The sequence below is a fragment of the Fulmarus glacialis genome, unplaced genomic scaffold (genome assembly GCF_000690835.1).
Source record: "Fulmarus glacialis isolate BGI_N327 unplaced genomic scaffold, ASM69083v1 scaffold40279, whole genome shotgun sequence".
NCBI lineage: Eukaryota > Metazoa > Chordata > Aves > Procellariiformes > Procellariidae > Fulmarus > Fulmarus glacialis.
The window spans coordinates 23,210-44,468 of NW_009234646.1; the positions used below are offsets into that span (position 1 = coordinate 23,210).

General features: G+C 38.0%; 1 protein-coding gene across 1 annotated transcript in view; it reads left to right on the top strand.

The window, feature by feature from the left end:
- CDK13 (cyclin-dependent kinase 13) overlaps window positions 1-21,030 on the top strand; it is a gene marked incomplete at its 5' end in the record, with an annotated part of 33,794 nt that extends 12,764 nt beyond the window's left edge. Inside the window, 9 exons of the mRNA XM_009585712.1 lie at window positions 3,808-3,997; window positions 6,531-6,587; window positions 9,332-9,433; window positions 9,555-9,632; window positions 11,783-11,899; window positions 12,865-12,996; window positions 15,303-15,508; window positions 18,494-18,835; window positions 20,174-21,030. Of these exons, the coding sequence (XP_009584007.1) occupies window positions 3,808-3,997; window positions 6,531-6,587; window positions 9,332-9,433; window positions 9,555-9,632; window positions 11,783-11,899; window positions 12,865-12,996; window positions 15,303-15,508; window positions 18,494-18,835; window positions 20,174-21,030 (2,081 nt within the window). The remainder of the gene's footprint in view (window positions 1-3,807; window positions 3,998-6,530; window positions 6,588-9,331; window positions 9,434-9,554; window positions 9,633-11,782; window positions 11,900-12,864; window positions 12,997-15,302; window positions 15,509-18,493; window positions 18,836-20,173) is intronic.
- Between the last annotated feature and the right edge of the window lie 229 nt (window positions 21,031-21,259).

Genomic DNA, 21,259 nt, shown 5'->3' on the forward strand with positions numbered 1-21,259 from the left:
CCTGGTTCCTCTGATCTGTATCTAAGCAGATATTTTGAGAAACCCCAAACATCTTCCCTATGAAATTACATTTGGAAAATATTTGCTTAAAAGCTGTCATCTATGTAGGCTTTTGGATCATTCTCCGCTGCGGCTCCCTCCCTCCACCCCACCTCCAGCCCGAAATGCTTGATCTTACTTTGGGAACAAATGCGTAACTTGATGTCCTGCTTTGCTAGATCTGTGTGATTTGATGACAGTCCAAAAAAATCCAGAGCCTGCCTGTGTGACAAAAATGCAAAGTATGTTTTGTTAGGTTTTTTGGCCCCTCAGAAAATCTTTTGTTTATTACAGATCATCAATGCCATGTTTTGTTGAGTTACCCATTTTGTATGCATAGCTTTACAGCACTATACCCCAGCTCATTTTGTGTTTTGGTTAAGAAAGCTGCCACTGTTAGAGCTCCATGACTTGAAATATATGAACAGGAGGAGGAGATGTATTAATTCTTTAATTATTCTAAACCGATATCTCACTTTCTGACCCTTATCAATCTTAACTGACTAAATGGTCAGACAAATTTTTCTAAGTGCAAACAAAAGGAGTAATGCGAGGATTGTTTCCACCCATGTGAGTTTCCTTTATTTGTTGTGTACCTCCCTAATAGATTCAGCTATCTCTTATCCCATATTCAGAAGTAGGCAATATTACTACTGTTCAGCCGTTCCAACTGCTGCTCTGTCAACGTGCAGTGACATTAAGGTTTCTTACTATCTCAGTAAATGAAGGAATGGAGATGAGCTGTGTGGTATTGGCAAAGGAAATGGGGCACCCAGGACATAAACCCCCTGTTAGGGCTTTGTGGCAGCATGTAGAAACGGACTGTAGGCTGCCTTCCACCCCACAGGTACTTACATATTGGGAAGTGCAGGTCTTACAGCAGTAAGATGAGTAACGTTAAAGTCAAATAAGTAATTCTGGATTCATCTGAATTGCATGTGCTTTACTGTAACAGAGCTTTAGGTGTTTTCATGACACTGCTTCCAGAAATGTGGATATTGAGAAAAGCTAGCATGAAACAAAGGGTCATTTTAAAACATAACTTCCAAGTTATCGAACGTCTTGGCCTCATAAAGGAAAGAACAATTATTTTTTTCTGTTATGTTTTCCTTTTTGAGAAATGGGTATTTGTGTGGCATTTGTTTTGATTGAACTAAAGGATGCTGTAAACGTGAACTCAGACTATGCTGTAGTAAGCAGACTTCTGCCTGTGCATAGTTCACTTGTGAAGTCTTCTATGACTGTTTTCTTCTTCCTGAATATCTATAGCTTCTTTCCGTGTTATGAAGGATCAGATCCCCCAATCTGATGAAAAGCAATAGAGATTTGAAATGATAAAATGGAATAACATAACTGTTTTGTTGACCGAAACTGTAGATCTCTCTTAGAAAAGGGCACTACGTTTGTCTAGAAATAAACTAACAGAAGTTTCACTTCAGTTTGCTTGATATCTTTTTTGCAGCTACAGTCATTTCCAAATATAATTTGAGTAATACTGAAAATCAGGTCTTAATGGTTAGACTGCCATCTTTAATAGTTTCTCATAACCACTGAAGAAGATTCAGCTTTGACCGTTCTTCTTTTTAAAACAAATTCTAACATTGTATAATATGTAGGTAGTAAATAGGTAGTAATGCACAAGTGTAATGCATCCGTGCATTTGCTCTTGCTCTGATATGAAGAACATTTAGTGTTTATTCTGTTCCAGTGTCTATATTTCTTAATGAGAGTTGCAGAGAATATAAGTAATCGGATGTCCTCTCCCAGGTACTACTCTGTTTTATTTATGAATGGTCTCCATTGTTGTCAGCTTTCCTTCTTGCATGAGGGTACCAATTGTGATTGCTGGTTATAAATAGTTTTGAAAAATCCCGGGAGCTAGCGTCAGAGCAGGAAATTGCTTAAGGCATGGAGCCTACTTTGCATATAAACAAGAAGACTGTGTTCAGCTGTTCTCACTAAACAGGTCTGCAGTCCCACTGACCCTTCCCAGGCTTTCTTCTTGTCATGTACACACACAGTGTAGCCTGCTGCCATGACAGAGTTAACTTCCCTTTGTATTCCAGAGCAAGAAGATACCAAGATCATTGGTATTCAGTTTTGTTGAGCTGACATCCTCTGAAGGCAATATCTAGATTATCCTGGCACTGCATTAATATCAAGTGTTTTGTTTCAAGGCCTTTTAAAATATGTCATGGTTCATACTTCAGCAGGTGTCAGTGAAATAGACCTAACATCAGGTTGCCAGCTATCTTGTTTTAAAAGACCAAGATCAGGAGCCTCTGTGCTTTTTACCATGCTGAACTGGTGAACTGCATTGGTGAACTCAGTTATGCAAATAGTAACACAGCAGACTTTTGGTTCTTTATGGCTCTTAATACTTCTTTCTTTCCTTTTGAAGTGGTGGGATCGGGTTGTACCTGCTTGATTTACCTCCTGCTCCACCTCCTCTGTACACACCAACAGGGTATTTTGCTTCCTCTGTATAACATGCAGCAGGACAAAAGGACCTAAATTAAAAACAATGAACTCTAAGTGTCTTATGCAACGGCTGGTGGTTTAGCTGCTCTATGCTGATCTTTGTTACAAGTTTAACACTTACTGTATGAGTAATCTTTTTTCTGTTTGTTAAATACCAGATGGTTTTAGCACTCTTTCTTCCCTTTTCAGCTACTGCACAAGAAAACAAGTCAGTTCATTAGAATTTGGCCGTGTGTGTGTGTGTGTGTACGTTCTGGCAAGCTGACTTCTCATTATTGCTCCAAGACTTTCACTAGCTTCTGAATTGAAACTTCTTATTTAGGAACTACAGTCTGTAATGTGTTCATGTTGGGCAGAAGCTGTTTGTACTTTAGAGTGGTGGCTTTGAAATCTCTTTGGGGGAGGCTTTTGAAAATGGAAGGTAGACAGACCCACTTGAATGTAGTTTCTGAATTGCCATCAGTGCTCTACAGGGACTGTGCTGTCTTCTCTGCCCCAGAGTTAGGAAGAAGGGAAAGAATTAAGTACTAAAAAGTAGATCATACTGGGAGTGGTTGTGCTGGAGATTGGTTATTGCTGCTTCTGAAGCACTCGGCACTTTTCCTCTTTAAGAATACTTACATATATCAAAGAGCCTTGGCTTTAATAGCTTTTTTTGTGGAATTACACAGACTAATGTGACATAAGACCAGATTCTATTATGCTTAATATATGTATGTGGCAACTTGGAATATGAACTCCGTCTTTGCAGAGCTGCTGTTGCTAGTAGGTTAGTTCTGCTTTCTCATTTTGTCTTGTCTTATAGGTATTTTTAGTCTGAGAAGGGCAGGCTTATTTCTGACCCAATTCCACACTGAAAGCTTAAAAAAAATCAGTCACTGAATCATGACAGATGAACTAATGCTGTACATACTTTGTTTCTAGATTTTTCCCCAAACTTTACATAGGGAATATTAACCCAGTTAATTTTTCTTTAAATAAAATAGATGGAGATTGAGAGCCATAGGGAGAGTACATGTCCATCTAGATTAAAGAGCCATATGGTGGCGTTATAATATGTTTTCACAAACATTTGACTAGTATAATTGTTTACGTGGAAAAGCAATTTTATGAAAACATTTTACTGCACTGTATTTCATTGCTGTTATTGGACATGAGGTACAGCTATAAATATTGTGTGAAAAATACTTCCAACTTTCAAAAGTAGGGGAGCAGCAATGCTTTGGACTGCTGTTGAATCAATTTCTCTCTCTCTGTTTCTCCTACCCTTTCCCTTTGTTTTCATAGGTGCATTTTACCTGGTATTTGAATATATGGACCATGACTTGATGGGACTGCTGGAATCTGGTTTGGTTCATTTTAATGAAAATCATATTAAATCTTTTATGAGACAGCTGATGGAGGGCTTGGCGTACTGCCATAAGAAGAACTTTTTGCACAGAGATATCAAATGTTCAAATATTCTACTAAATAATAGGTATGGATATTACTTAAAGTATGTAAAAAAAATTGTATGGTAACAACATGTTTAAATTTTTCTTTTGATCTTTACAGTTCACCTGCTTTAAGTCATTAGCAAAGCTTTTTTTTAGGTTGCCTAGTTTCTTTAAAAATCAATTGTAAAATACTAATCTGATAATGTTGCTGCTTAACACTGGATCCTGCAATTGTTTGTTAAACTTATCTGTGTTAAAACAGCAGGATTAAAACTTGAATCTTTTAGGTCAGAGTATGGGGGAAAATTATCTGAGTTCAAATATATTAAAACAGAATTTTAGGACATAAGTGTTTGACGTGTATTCTTTTTGCCATCTCATTTCAAGATTAAGTGTGGCTAGGCTGGTTCTTCGTGACGTAATTCTGAGGTCCTCGTTTTCATCAGTCAGGATAATGCTTTAAAAGAATATTCGATCAGGCGTGTTCAAACATGCTTTGGCTTGCAGTTATAGCCATAATGAAATGGAGAGAAGAATTGTTTCTTGCTTCTTTAACCACTTGTAATTACAAATCATATTAGTGAACATGCTTTTGTTCAGTGTGCAACAGCAGCAAATAAAAAGCCTGTGTGAAGATAGCGGATAACTTCAGTACATAACTGTTGTTCATCAAATCCAGCAGTACTAAAACCAGGGAGCAAATGTAAGAGCAAGGTTTAGAACAACAAAAAAGAGTATCTTTATGGAGCAGGTAGTCACTTTCTGGGGTTTGTTGTCACAGGAGGTTTTCCAGGTAGTGTCAGGAGGTTTAAAAAGGTGAGACACATTCATGGACAGGATCACAATCACACATTCCCTGCTAAGGGGAATAGACAGGAATACCTGTTTTAGCATCCTTAACACAATGATTGTGGGTGGTGGTTAAGTACAAGGAAGATGAGCCCGAAAGCAAGCAGGTTCACATGTTCTCCCTAAAAATCTACTGCTGCTGTTGGAGATGAAATACTGGGCAAAATGGAATAAGGATCTCTTTTGGTCGGGCCCTTGTTTTGTCCCAGCTTTCTCCAAATTACATTTTCCGTTTTTTCCTGCTTTTTTTCTTATAACGAACTAACATAGACTATTTTCAGCTCTGGATTCCACTGCAGTCATGCCAGATTATGAAACAGACTCTTAAACAGATGTACACATGCCTCCACATCACTCACTGTGCCCACACACCTAATCTTGCTTGCTTGCTTGCTAATCTCCAGTGGTGGTGCTGTCTTTGTGCACCTTTGGGAACTCGGAAGCTGAGGTGTAACCTGACAGTGGAGAAGAGTATATTATGGTAGAGGTGGAGCTTGCTGTTGTACTGTGTTCTCTCCAATCCAGGATACAGAGTTTTTTCCCCTAGGATATTTTTTGAGCATCCTTAGGCATTTCCACTGGAAGGAGAAAAAGTCAATAGTTGATCTGAATAATTTTAAGCCAGTGTTTCTAGAATTCCATTACCAGTTACAGCCTGAAGCCAAACACATGGATTATGTATCTTTTAGATACGCAACTTAAATGTCTTTGCTGAAAAATTCATTGATCTTCCGCAAATACTCTCTCTGAGGAATAAGCGTGTAAATTTGAGGGGAACACTTTTTTGTTTATGGGGGTTCTCCAAGTGTTACAGCAATTCCAAGCACACATCTGAGGGGAAAAATGGAATTGAAACTATAACCTGTGTATTTTATTATCACAAAATGGTCATTCTTACACACATCAGCAAGTCTTGCCGTAATTTGGTAAAATAAAATTTATTTGAGAGTGACATTTGCGTGTATTTGAAAGTGACAGGAGTTTTAAAAGCTCATAAGTACAGAAAAACGAAAACCCCATGTACGATTCCAACTTTCATTTCATGTATTGGAGAAGCTTGCAGATAGATTTCTGTTTAAATCATCCAGACTTTACAGATGGTGGGGGCTTCTGGTCATTGAGCAGTGCCTTTTAGCTGTGGAAACTGCCAGGCGAGAGCTCTGTATCTTCTACTCTTCCCCTCATATATGGGAAAACTCAAGAAGGGATTAGGGGTTGTGTCATTCAGCAAGTTGGCTGCTGGCAAAAATAGAAGCCCTTATCTGGTCCGTCACCCTGATTTAAAGGCTGTATTTAAACTTTACAAGAGCAGAACAGGACTTTGATGGCTTCCTAGAAGGAAATGTGACTGCTGATAGTTGTTTGTTGTACAAATGCTTATGCTAGCAGTAAGGCATGAGAAAATAGCAGTTTCCTCCCTCTTTTTTTTCCTGCAGAGTTACTGATTTGAATACTTTACAGTATACACCTAAATTTTAATTAACATCCGGTGATGTAAATGCCATTTGATGAGCATACCTAATTTTGCTTACTTGTCTTTGCTATTCAGTAATTTAGTGTATTTGTTTACTGAAGAGATGTGTAGATTGTAAGGCATTGCCTCCTCATTAATGTGGTTTGGTGAATATGAGTTGCAGCTGTCTCAAAATCTCAGACTTCACCTGATTTTGGGGGAGGAAATCTAACAGGATTAACCACTAAATAATTCTTTGCTTTTTCCACCAGAGGGCAGATAAAGCTTGCAGATTTTGGGCTTGCTCGGCTGTACAACTCTGAAGAAAGGTAAGATATAATTATACTGTGGAAAAGCATTCAGAAGTTTAATCTTTCTGCATAACTCTAAGTATTATGAGGTCCAGAAAAGAAGACTGTTTTGTTTAGAGGAGATGTTATTGTACTGTGATACAAGTAATTGCTTAGGAAATGGAAAGAAGTGCATGTTGTCTTACACTGCATAAAACCACAAAACTCTCTTTGTATTGCTTTTCCAAGTGTTCTGGATAAATAGCTGTAGAAAGTGGCCATATATTGATTGGAAATGAAGAGTTTCAGTCCTAATTAGGTTGCATCAATACGTGGATTTTTACTATTAGTTTCTGGTCCTGTAAGCCTAAAGTATATTCTTTCTGTTGGTATACCTAGGAGAATTTTATTTAGGGAAAGCGAAATTTTTTTGCTGACACAAATTAGTATACAGTTTCTTTTCAAAAAGCGTTACTTTTGTGTGAGATTTAACCTTACGTTTGAAGAGGTTCATTGTATTCTTTAGGCAGTCAGTGCTGTTGAATCTGCTGGAAACGGAGATATAAGTTTAAATAAAAGTTATTCTGAAACTTCTTGTGACTTGTGCTTCTGTTGTTCTTGGCTTCATTATGCTTGTACTCCAGGAAACAGGTGCACAGTTTTTATGATTAAGAACTTCAATATTTATATTGTAATGTCATGTGTTTGTAATGTAGAACTGGATTTTCAAAATTCAGGCTGAATGTTCATTACACTAATATGTACATCGGATGGTTGGATACAGAGAATATTAGCTACCTGAGCTTGCTTTGATTTCTGCATGCCTAATTTGGGAAATAATATCCATAATGTTAGCTTTATGAGTTTATTGTTTTCTCACAGAGCTCTGAGCTTGTTGTTGAACCTGATAGCATTAGTTGCACTGTCTTCTGAGCTGTAATTTCAGAAACATATGCTTAAGTACAGTTCTGAAAACTGTTGAGCATAGTAGCAGAGTAAGATAATCTTAAGCAGCTGCTGGGTAATTAATTTTTGTTTTGGTTGTACTTAAAAGGGATTGATACTATCCTACCTTCTTATTTTAATGTGCACCAAACTGACCTAATTTTTTTTTATCTCTGGTTTGCCATGGGTTTTTTTAATGTCTGTTTTTAAATTAATTTAAATTTTGCTTGTAAAACTAACTGTTCATTAAGAATTGAATGACTGAAAGTTCAGTGTCTTTATAGTGCAAATAACAGATTTTATGAGACATCGAACAGTAACATTATTACACCATTAAACATAAATGAAACCACAATTAAAATGTAATTATGCTAGCTAATAAAATTGCCAGTTGAACTTGGGAGGATAATTAGAATCTCATTAGTAGATTTTTGACAACTCTTTTGTCGTTCATTTTCCTTCTGAGTAGCTTCTGACCTGTGGTAACAGATGTAATTAACGTATACCAACAAGTGTATAATAGCTGCTGCTTTAAATTCATGTATTTTACATTTGTTTTACTGTTGTTTAGAATTATATACTTTTCAAAAGGGCACAGAATTTAGTGGGAGCCTAATGGGGAGGAAATAATGTAATTTTAAGTAAATTCCCATCGGTTGTTGTAGTTGTGCTCCTTTAAATGTTATTCTGGTGGATTTAGTATGTTTGGAGTAGGAGATATGACAGATTGTGTAAGAAAACATCTGTTCAAATAAAAAGCACCATATACTAATATATATGAGTGATGTATCTGTAGAGAAAGTCCATATCATGTAAACATTTTATAGAGGAATGCTTGCTTCAGAGATAAATATGATAAATGATGGTATTGTTTCCAAAAACATACTACATTTTAAAAATTAATTGGGGAGTTTCTTAATGGAAAAAAGACTTGGGTGATTTTGCAGAAATGATACCTGTACCACTGGGTATGTTATAAGAGCTTGTGAGACTTTATGCTATGGTGGTTCAAACTCCGCACGTAATGTTACTCTGCTTTCTCTTTGGAGTTACGTAGTGTTGGTAAGAGTGAATTATTGAAACTGAAAGAATTTTGGGATCACTTTTAAGACACCCTGGTTGAAACAAAACCGAAACCTAACATCTGTTTTCTGCCTTCCATTCTGAACTGTTGATGCTGTATATTGGCCTGTCCACAAAAAAATGTGTGTCTAAGATAGTGGAAATCCTTGCCTTAGTATGAGGGTGGAAGGGATTATTCCCAGTGACCAAAACTTCTGGTTAGAGCTGTAGAGAATTAATCATGTGAAATATAGGAAGATATTGGAAGTGTTCCAGGCTTTGGAATCAAAATTTTTGGAGGGTGTAGTTCAAGAAAAAGGCTTTGTCTCTTTTGCTCCTACTTACAGAGGGGAAAGTGACTTTTTTTCTTCTTTTCAAAATACTTGTAGAGGTCCTATATTCAGTATTCTAATAATGGATAGTTGCCCCGAAATTACTGGTTTTATCCAAGCAGGTCCTTCTCCTGAAATGACTAGCAATGTAATAAATATGCAGTATTGCTATCTGATTAATAATTGAGATACAGGATTCACCTAACATCGAAATGGCTATGTGATTATTATTTATATCTTCAATCTGTCCTTTGATAGCCCTGGTCAGACGGTTGTGTTTGCTTTTGTGCAGTTGCAGCTCTGCAAGACTAAAATTAGGAAAAGGGAGTGGAAGATTGTACTGTTCTTAAACAGCACCACAGAAGTAAAGTCCTCAAAGTATCACTTTTTCGGAAATGAGATCGTAGTAAAATGATAGTCCTCTCTTTTTCCTCCCCCCAACAGCCGACCATATACCAACAAAGTTATTACATTATGGTATCGGCCTCCTGAACTTCTGCTTGGAGAAGAAAGATACACGCCAGCTATCGATGTCTGGAGCTGTGGGTAAGAGTTTGGTACAGAACTGTAGCAAGCATAAAAACAAGCCAAAAATAAATCTTAAATGTTTCTATCAATCTATATATTGAAAGCCATAATGATGGAATTGTGCAAAACTGTTTTACAGCTGCATCCTGGGTGAACTTTTTACAAAAAAGCCAATATTTCAAGCAAATCAAGAACTTGCTCAACTGGAACTCATAAGGTAACTTGCAAGCACTACCACATAGTGGGTGCCTCATAAACTGTCAGGTTTCTTTTGTTAGTGTTAAAATCAGAGATAACGCACTGCGAACATTTACAAGTACTCAGTTATCACCCTGAGTGAGATGTTAGAGGTTTTGAGGGGCATGTACAGCAAGTGACTTTTGCTTCGTCATGGAGAAGGGTTTTTTGTGACTCTTCTGTGGTCCTAGCAATGTACAGTTGAATAGTAAGAGGGTTTTTTGTAGAGCAGCTGGAGTTGCCTGTTACTGAAGTTGTAAAGAGAGAGTAGTCAAAATGCCCGTTATTTTTTAAGATTGTGTTACAACTTCCTTGCAGCAAATCAAAACGAAAACATGGACAATAATAAGAATAAGTGGGATTTGGGAGGAGTAGGTATTTGGCATGCTACTGGCCTTGAGTTCTTGTTTCAAACCTTCCACATACACACCTGGGCTTTATTATTTTTGTGGGAATATTTCTGTTCCCTTACAAACTGCCAGACACTTTATGGGGGCAAAAATTCTGTTTCTTTCCTTATCTGAGTAAATCATAGAATGATATGTATATAACTTAGTGGAACCAGAGCATCTTTTTTTTCTCCTTTATTCAGCAAGCAAAATTGCTCTTGATTCTGATATCATAATTGACCTCGTGAGGAGAGGTCCTCTTCCTAGAACAAGGGGAAAAGAGGGTGACTCCTACAGAACTTGCAGAACCTGAACAATAAACAGTCAACATTATTTTAAAAATTAAATGAATAAAAAATATTACGAAGTTATATATTGAGATGTTTTTCAAAACAGATTAAACAGTAGCATGTTTCTGCGTAATGTGTTATTAGCTGGCCTGGAAAAATGAAGTTTTTAGGAGGTGCGAAGCATAACAGTGATCATTCTCAGCGTAAGGAGAACTAAACTTATGAGTTTAGAAATTTTTGCTTTCGAGCACTAGATGGCATTGAAGCACGTCACAGTGCAGTCATTTGAAGTTTTTCCTCTTTGTGTTGTACCTTTGGTACAGCAAACTAAAATTTTGCGATTTTCGTCTCCTGCTGGAAGCTCCTGTTTGTAGCTCATTTTTCCTCTTCGCTGATGCTAAGCATTTTTGGCTGTTCATATATAATAAATCAATTTTATCAACATCTCTACCACCGTCATGTTGCAGTCAACAATTCTACATTTATCCTTTTGAACTTTAATGTTCAAAGATAGAGCTGAAGTAAATTCTCATAGCAAAAAATAGGTTTATTATTTTTCTTTTCCCTCCTGAAAGTTACATACCCCAACCAGCGTAAAGTCAGATTGGTTTGCATAGCATTTGGGCATAACTAATAGATTATTAGGTGTCTTACAGTAACCGTTTAAATCTTATAAATGGGAGGGGTGAACTAAGGAAATGTATTTGCAAAATGTCCTTTTGTGACTTGCCTGCATTAGAGTTTGAAACCTTGCATTTATGGTAAAATGCCTCTTTAGTTTTTCTGCTCAGAAGTGTGGTGTTGGTCAACCTGTGCTTAGCCATCCTCGCTTGGACAAAATGAGTGGGGATGGAGGGCGAGGAATAAGACTATCGGCAGCTCCATTTGTGGAGATAGATGAGGCTTGAGACATAAAACTCATAACTGAAGTAAAAAATATACAGGTTTTCTAGTGGTTGGATCTTACTTCTGCCCTTAGGCCTTACTGAGATTTCCGCCCCCCCCTTACGTCTTCAGTGTCAACTAAATTCTCAATGAAAAGTGCTTTTTCAGCCATTTGGTGTATCTTTCTTCAGTGGCATTGGGAGTTAAGGACATAAAAGTTAATTAGCAGTCTAAACCTGGGCTATCCAGTTCTCCAATTCAAATACCTGGAGTTCTATCCGGACATAGCTGGTTAAGTTTTTCAAAACGTTTGTGTGGAGGATGCCTGGGGTGAGGTGAGGCAGAAACAGTGGACGACTTAAAGTAAGTTTAGTCTGTGCAGGGTGGTTACCTTTCGTAGACAATTCACTGTTATTTAATGATGTTGGGCATTTTAGCTAAAAGAACCTGAACATTAAAATTTAAAATTATTTTTGTATTCACTGTATGTGCAAGAATAAAATGACAGCTGTGTTCACTTGTGGTTTTGGATCTCATACCCTTTTTTTCCCTTCTTTTTGGTACAGCCGAATTTGTGGGAGTCCTTGTCCAGCAGTGTGGCCTGATGTCATAAAATTAGCTTATTTCAACACAATGAAACCAAAGAAGCAGTATCGTCGAAAACTGAGAGAAGAGTTTGCTTTGTAAGGATGAAGAATTAGTTTAGTCACCTGTGATAACATTAAGTTTTCCTGGAGACTTTATGAACTTCACTGTTTTCTAGAGAATGAACATAGATTAAGTGTAAAGAAAAATGGCTTTTGGTTCTTATCCTTCCCATGATACCCACAGAGCTTTTATTAACCCTTATTTAATAGGAGCTTCAAGAAGAAGGAAGAAGGCCCTAAAATTTCAGCCACCTGTCAGTTTTCACCTAAGGAAATGTTTGTTTTCCATGATTGGTACACCTGCTTGTTGTCCCTGTCCAAAAAACAGCTTAGAGTACTTAATTGTTTTTTTATTAGGACAACTGGCTACAGCTAAATATGTAGTCTGGTTAACATTACAGTCTTTTGGGTCATAAATTCATTCAAAACAGAGAAGTTGTCTGAACCGTGTATTCTAAAGTACTACCATTGGACTAGTGTTGTGCAAATATCACATGTGAAAGTTATGGGAAACAGCTGTAAGCTTATTTTAAAGGGTTTGTTCCCCTCCTTCAGTTACTGTGGGTTTCAGGAGAAATGTATCATCCTGGTTGTACTAATGAGACTTATATCTTTAAAGCAATAGAATTATTGTCCGTGGACCAATCAAAACTGCAACTCCCCAGGTGCTAAAATTCCAAAGTGTAAAGTAACAATATAGTCATGGATTAAAAAGCTGTTGGGTTTTTTTTTTTGTAAGGACAATGTTTCAAGCCATTAAACCACACAAAGCAAAGAAGGCTTGGGTTATATGCTTGCACAGGTAATAAAAGGTGAAGCTTATCTCTGCCTCTTACTACCAAGCTCAAGTGGTGAGTGGGTTTTGTTAGGATGTAAGTTATCTGAGGACTTAATGATCAGTTATTTTGGAAGGCATGTGTTTATTAAAATTTTGCAAAATTTTTGAAGTGTGTGATTCAAAATAAAAACGTGATGGTTTTCCCCATTTTGCTCTTTTGTAGCATCCCACCAGCTGCATTAGATTTATTTGATTATATGCTTGCTCTGGATCCCAGCAAGCGCTGCACAGCCGAACAAGCTCTTCAGTGTGAGTTTCTGCGAGATGTGGAACCATCTAAAATGCCTCCTCCAGAGTAAGTAATTTCCTTTGGTAATGGTTCTTATCTGTATGAAATGTGAACATTCACTGATTTCATTAAGCTCATTGTGTTTCACTTAAAGTAGATGGTGGCAGAACAAAAATGTTGATACATACAGTTGTTCAATGGTGATTCTGCACTAAAATGGTTGTGCAGTTGAGTGACTCTTACACCATGGTAGCAGTGGTTGTGAGGATCTGAGAACTGTTTCATTTGTTATTCCTAGAACTAGTTACTGAGTTAGTACCTTTAAGAAAAATAGTCTTATATTAATGTATCTAATGTTGAAAAATCATCATTCCCCTTTTATCTTTGTTTATCAGTGTCTACTTTTTCCAAGGATTTTGAGGTCCTCCATGAATTTGAATTGCCTTCTTGGATGGTAGATACAGAATTCTATACACTGGGTATAGAATTCTGCAAAGGTACCTGAGACTTAAAGTGAAATACCATAAATAGTTTCCTGTGCCAGATGAGATTCTTGGTTTTACAGGCAGGAGAAGTGAAATACCTCGTGCAGGGTTTTTCCTGTCGGTTTCTCTGAGACGAAATGTATTGCAATGTCCAGTAGGGTTTTTGCAGTAACTTAATTGTCATTTTAATCAGTACAAATCATATTGGAACAGGCCCTGAGGAAAAAAATGAAAAGGTATTACAGAATCTGCAGGTTTCATTCTTCCCTCAAGGTAGCTGTCAGAACATACGGCATTTAATATTGAGTAAATTGTACCTTCAAGGCAGCCTGTACTGACTTCATTTTAATTAGTTACCAACTGGGAAAAATGTTTGAGTTTTATATAAGAATTTTATTTAAAATCTTTTGAGACTTACCTGTTACATACACACGGTTGTTACTAATGCTCCTGATACATGAGGCTAAGAGGTTTCATTGCCTAAATATGACTATATATATATATAATCACTGTCTGAATATCAGTAATCAGCAATCTTAGGCTATTCACTAAAATCTCAGAAACATTTGTACAGCATGTTGCTTATACGCATTTTAAGGTAAGTGAATGAGAAGAAATTTGTTTTTTTCCAGGGGCTTGGTAGTGCATCCATTCTAGAAGTTGGTATATTGAAATTCAAAACAAACTAGTCATTGGTGTCCTTTTAAAAATTAAGAGGAACCACACTCACTTCTGACAGAGTGTACACACGAAAGTGTTGACTGTTCTCCTGAAAGACTGAAGTTCTGCTTTGGGAAGAAACAGCTGTTCATTCAAAGAAAGTGACAGTGCTGATTGCAAGGACTGTAGGATACTTCTCACAATGAGTTCTTGCTTGCTTCCAGTTGTTTTTGACTAAATACTTGGCAGGTCTTTAACCTGGTATGTGGAGGGAGAGAATAAAGGAAGCAGTTGTCATAACTGCCTTTCCAGTGGCTCTTGTCATCTGTCACCTAATTCTTCCATGTTCCTAGGTGGGGGAAGTGCTCAAACAGTTATTAATATGTAATAGGAAAACAGAAGGCACTATTTTTACTTCCTGTCTCAGTATTTCCGTTGTCTGTGGGATAGGTCTCTCTGTTCCTCAGGAAATCAGAATTGGGATGCCTGCAGGGAACAGTAATGGAAGGACGGAAATGGTGGCAGATGACTTCCTTAGGAGACTTTTGCCTCTGCTTTTATCTGTCTTAAAGGACTGGGATATCCTTTGTTCTTCCTAGTATCCTAACTTTGCTAGTGTCAAGTGCTATTTATTCCTGCAACATTTTTACTTCCCTCTCCCTCCCCCCCACTTTCTTGGTTGTCTGTGCTGTACAACTACAAATACTAGACAGCCATGTCTGTTACCGTGGTCAAATACTTGAACTCATGAGGCAGCAGTACTTTTACAAGTGGACAGAAGGAACTGGTCACCTGGACCCTGAAAACAACACTTTCATATTGATAACTCTGTTATCTATCACTCTGCAAATTCTGTTTTATAGCAAGTGTGCAGCACTGATTTTGAAGTCTTGAATTACACAAATAATTAGGCTTTTCATAAGTATGAATGCAACCAAGTAACATTGATTCTCATTTTAAGATACATGTTCCCCTTTTCTGCCAGAGGGACCTGTGCTTCTGAAATAGGCAATCAATGAAGAGATCTCAGCCAGAAAATGCAGATCTGAGATTTTGCTGGCTTTGGGTGTTTTCTGATGTATTTCCGAGTTCCAGTAGGTTCATCTTTCAAAAGTTACGTTATGTATAATTTGAGCATTTATTTTACCAACATGGTTAAAAAAAAATTTAAAAAAAAAAAAAAAAAATTCTGGGATAAAACTGATCATCTCTAATCATTCTTTGCAGCCTTCCTTTGTGGCAGGATTGCCATGAGCTGTGGAGTAAGAAACGCAGAAGACAGAAGCAGATGGGCATGAGTGATGACTCAACAGCAACTAAAGTCCCTAGGAAGGATCTGTCTCTAGGCATGGATGAGAGCAGAACCAACACCCCACAAGGCATGCAAACTTCTTCCCAACTCAAAACTCAGGGCAACTCTAGTGTAGCACTTGGTCAGTAATATTTTCAGTTCTTATAATTACCTTCTACTTGGATTGCACCTCTAGAAATTTTAGATGTTATTTTCAGAGTAGTGACGTCTCCTGGATTCTTGAGAGAGGAACAGTATTGTAAGTTAAATCTTTGTCACAAAAGATTTACCTTTGCTTTTGGAAACTATGTGTTCCTTTTAAGTTTTACTTGATTTTTCAATCTGGTCAGAGCAACTACCTTGCTGTGTATTTTGAGGGCATTTTATCTCTTGCCCATCTATAATTCTTCTGTAATCCCACAAGCCAGCTGCTGCTTTAAGTTCCTCACAGTCTCCATAGATTGGAGGAGCTTTATTGGTATTGATAAACTGATCAGAAGGCAGATTTTAGAACAATCATCATTTCAAATAAAACAGATTCCCTCTGCATGGTGTGTTAGTCTTCAGCTTTCCAAGTTGTTGGGGCTGAACCAAGTTGTAAAAAAAAAAAAACACCAAAAAACTTCCCCCCCCCAAACCTGGTGTAACAAGAAGTAGCTACTTCTGTAGATTGCACAGCCATTAATTCTGAAACTTAGCCAAAGTATCTTGCTTGGGAGACCAATTTTGGTCATTATTATATTATGAATATAATAAAAAGAGTAAAGTAATGGTTTCCTATGTGGACACCATTTGAGATACTCAGCAGTTCAGTGATAGTTCCCTCATAATATGTAGAAATACACAGAGTAACAATACCAAATGGATACTTGATAAGTTTAATTTAGACCATTTTTGATTGTGCAAAGTGGCCATAAATCCTATGGCACTGATACAGGAGTTCAGCTGAAGAAAAACAATAAAGGCATTCACAGGGCCTGAGAATTCTTTAATACTAACCATCTTTAATCAACTCTTCATTTAACAATCAACTCTCTACTCTGTGCAAAGATACATAGAAAATAGTTCTCTTGATCATGCTTTATTGCAATTTATTGCCTCTTGCTCCTGTTCATCCTGTTTCTCACTGTAAGCCAGCTGTGAGTTTCTGCCACTCCGTGTGTTTAGGCTAAAGTTTTGGTAGCATTTTCAAGCATGACTTTCTGTAGCCCTTAAAATTTTTTCCCCACAAATTAAAAATGTGTAGAAGTTTAGAGAGTCCAAAGGATAGTAGTTATTTTCTTTGTGTTTTTATAACAGGTAGCCCAATAAGAGACTACTATATTTATTAGTCATTAATACTAACCAAAATGCAAAATAAAGTAAACAAATAGAGAAGGAATCATTCAGAACTATATTGCTGTTTGCCCATATGTACATAGAAAAATATATCTAGGTAGAAAAGAAGACAATTTAATTTTTAACGGAGGTTAGACTGTTCAGCATAGATGTGTTTTCTGTAATAAACAAAACACTTCTGGAAGCCATAATGCACTTTAGATAATATCATCAATAAGGCACACTAAAGAACTTCATGTACAAATGCATGCTTTAAAGAAAACCGTTGCATTTGTTTCTGAGCACCCCAAAAGAAGAGGTTAAAAACACCTTGGATCAATTGCTAATGTTCTGATTCATGAATGGGACCCCTGGTTATTGCATCTTACAATTTAACAGGAGCTTTGTAGAGGTCAACAATTCTGTTCTGGTAGAAACTGCCAGATTTCCCAGAATACAGTTTGCTCTTGGAAGGTACTTGAAACTAACCAAAGAGTATGGAATAGGTAGACTAGTTTCCCTGTTTGGCAGTTTTCTGCTGAATTTTCACTGAGAGTCTGAGAGAAGTTTGAGCATAACATCCTCAGGTGTTACAAAATCAATTGTTAAGCATGACATCTGAGTGAGAGCCAGCAGTACAAGACATTAGAAATGATGTTTTTTTCTGTATTGCCAAATAAAAGGTGGTTTTATTTTTATATTTATATAAATACATGAAATCGTTGAAGTCCCTGGATCCTGCCTGAGTAGGTTCCAAGTGCTTGTATCCTGGTGCACATCCACAAGTAGGGTAGTGGGTTGTGGGTTTTGCAGCACCTTCCAGCTGTGCTGCTCTTAGTCTTGCAAGGCAAACACTTAATATTTTTGTGTGTGTGACCATTTTTTCAGGCATGGCTTTGAATCTGCTATGAATTAATATATTGGCGAATTAGCAGAATGGCAGGGATAGAAGAGGACAGAATGTGTTCGTGTTGATCTGTGTTAAAAAAATTCAGGGCTCTGCCAGCACAGTCACACACGCTCATTTTTTAATTTTTAAATATTTTCTTCTCTAAGTCATCTACTCATAGGGCATGTTGAAATCCATGGTGCTTCACTTCTCCTTTAAAAATAAACTGCCACAATGGGTGTTTAAAACTAAGAAACTACTTTGATATTCTGACTTCCTTATTCATATTCCCCTGCATCATCATGATTTCCTCTTATTTGTGGCAAACTCCATTTCATTGAAGAAATTGTGTGTCATCACAAACCTGCATTTTCCTGCTACTCAGTGATTGACTTCTTGTCCTTCAAACTCAGCACTTGCTTTTGCATTTATACCACTAGCTTCTGGGTCACCTAGAGCCTGGTCACTTGAGCAGGTGTTAGAATCCAGATGCTGAATTAGAATAGGCCAGAACAGGACTGGAAATGCGTTTTGCAGATGGCCACTTTTTAACAGAGGGATGTGATATGTCAAAGATAGGAAGTTTTGCAGGGATTGGAAATCTTACAGCTGCCTAAAGCAGGTGACTTTAAGCCCCAGCTTAGTTGTATTGTGGAAAATTGAGCTCCAGCTTGATGTTTTTCATCTGTCCAAGTGCATGTGCGCACCCCTTGGAAGTCACTTTCTTTATATTGGATCTTACTATTCCATTTCCTATAGATACTCCCCCAAAGGCAGTTAATATGTGAAAGCATTCCATTTCTATGTTGTCCAAACCCATGCTTTGCCAGTTGTGTCAGCCATGCTAGATTAGTTTTACTTTTGAGTTTCTGAAATATGCCAGTTTTAAATAATACTTAAAAACACCTTTTTTGTCTTTAGCAAAAACAAGCACTGGACAGCAGTTAAACCAGAATGAAGTGGCAATCCTGCTAAACCTGCTACAGTCTAAAACAAGTGTTAGTTTGGCACAGTTTGCCCAAGTGTTGAATATTAAGGTAAACCCAGAGACTCAACAGCAACTAAATAAAATAAATCTTCCTGCTGGAATTTTGTCAGCAGGTGAAAAACAGTCAGAACAGCAGCAGCAGCCGCCGCCACCTCCGCCACCACCACCGGAACAGGAGCCTCTAAAACAGCTGACCGTCACGCAGCCTCCTGTACCACCTGCTCAGCTGAGTCAGCCTAAAGTTGAGACTGATGCTGCCCAGGCAGCTGTACAGAGTGCATTTGCTGTTCTGTTGTCTCAGTTAATAAAGGCTCAGCAAACAAAACAAAAAGATTTTGTGTTGGAGGAGAAGGAAAACGGATCAGGAAATGAAATGTCATTACAACTCAGGCAGCCTCCAGAGCCCACCACTCCTGTGTCTGTCAGCCGGGACGACGTGGAATCTCCAGCACCCGGCTACCCACATCTGATCAAGTCATTATATACGTCTGCAGGTACTGAAGGTCTTTATTGCTAACCAGCAGATACCTTGAGCAGTGAAGACGTAATAGTTTGGGGATAAAGAGTTAGCATGTTAACCATATGAATCTGTGTGAGTATAGGAGAGATGATTAAATTGATTTTGTCACATTTTGCATGTGGATCATAGAATTTGTGTCTTACTGTAACAGGTGCCATGCAGACAGAGCAAAAGATGCACCCCACTGTAAGAGGTGCACAAGTGCCGGTAGTATTTCTGATGAACAGTTACACTGATCATTATTTTTGATAATGGTTTGGGGTTTTCTTAGTGGTGTTTGTGGTGGAGAAGACAGTCTTCTCTGGCAAATTCATAGATGGAATCTGCCAGTTTTGACTGTGAGTTTAGGTAAAGCCTATTTTGGGGAGAGGGTATTTTATTTTTGTTTTTAATGCTGACGAGAGCAATTTCTTAGCGTCAAATTCTGTAAGTGGTTACCCATAACTGTCACTAACATACATGGTTGAAGGTTTCCATTGGGATATAGTAGTGGCTTCCTTAGTCTTCTCAAAGTTTAGAGCTCTGTTGTTGATCTTTTTGGATTGCTATTTCAGTTTTATTATACGGTGGTTTACCTATTGCTCGGTGGTGTTTGCAGCTGTTGAAAGAAATATTCTGAAGTGGTTTGGGGTGTTTTTTGAGGGTTTTTTGGGTGGTGGTTTTTTTGTTCATGGTTTTTTTAACCTTAAGTTTTGTTGTTCCTTGGTAGGGTGGCCTTTTGTCCCTCAAGACTTTTATCCCTATTTGCAAATCTTTTCTGATCCCTCTTCGAATTTTCTAGTGTTTGTGTGTTGCTTGAGTTTTGTTTTGTTTTGTTTGGGGTTTTTGGTTTTTTGGGTTTTTTTAAAGAACTTGTACCGTTTAACTGCTTGCGTGATAATCTTACTTTGAGGAGAAACCTACATCACGCTCCTGAGGCAAATGAGCTGTTGCCTTCTCCAAAATAATCTGTCCAACTACCAATAAATTTAACTAATAAGTTAATGAGAATTGAAGTAACAAACCTCCATATTGTTCCAAGAAAGAGTCCTTTCTTTTCCAGTATTGTTATCATATATTTTTATTCCAAAGCTTTTCTTTTTCATCTGCTTAGGTCAAGAGGATTTGGTTAGGCAGTCCGAGATGAGGCTTCTAAACCGAACACCTGAACAAGAACGCCCTCGGATCTTGCCTCCAGACCAGCGTCCTCCAGAGCCACCGGAGCCTCCGCCTCTCACTGATGAAGACCTTGATTATCGGACAGAGAACCAGCATTTGCCTATAACTAACTCTACAGGAACAGATCCTCACGCAGGAGTGAAAGCAGCTCTTCTGCAGCTGCTTGCTCAGCATCAAGCTCAGGCGACAACAGAGGAGCCAGTACAAACGAGCGTGGATTATCAGGCTAGAGACTCCTATGTAACAGGCCCAGACTACAAGGATAACTTTGGATCATCTTCTTTCTCATCTGCCCACTATGGCAGTAGCGATGGAATAGGAAGCGGATCATCAGGAGCATTAGAAAGGAGGAGCTTCCTTGGAAACTCGGATATTCAGTCTTTGGATAACTACAGTACTGCTTCATCTCACTCTGGTGGTGCCCCTCCTCCGTCGGCCTTTTCAGAATCTTTTCCCAGCTCAGTAACTGGCTATGGAGACATTTACCTCAACACTGGCCCCATGCTATTTAGTGGAGATAAAGACCATAGGTTTGAATACAGCCATGGTCCGATCCCGGTTCTGGGGAGCAGCGGTGACGCTTCCGCAGGGCCAGAGAGTACGCACTCTTTGCCCACAAAGATGCACAACTATAGCTACGGAAGTAACTTACAGGAAAATCCCAGTGGCATCAGCCACATGCATGGACAGACTTGGACTTCTCCTGCCCAAGGACCCGGCTATTCCCAAGGATACAGGGGACACATTAGCACATCTGCAGTGAGAGGGCGAGGCAGAGGATTACCATATTGAGTATCTGTTTTTCCTCAGGCACATCATTTTTATCTGGAAAAACTTTTTTTTTCCCCCTAGCTGCAGTTTAAAGCAGCAATTCAACAGACTTGAATAATGTTAATTCAACAGCTTTATTTTTATGTGGAAAAGGGTCTTGCATACAGTAGGAAAAATTAAAAATGCTTAAAACTCATGCTGTCTGAAAACTAGATAAATTGATTGTACATGTTCACAAACTCTAGTTCTG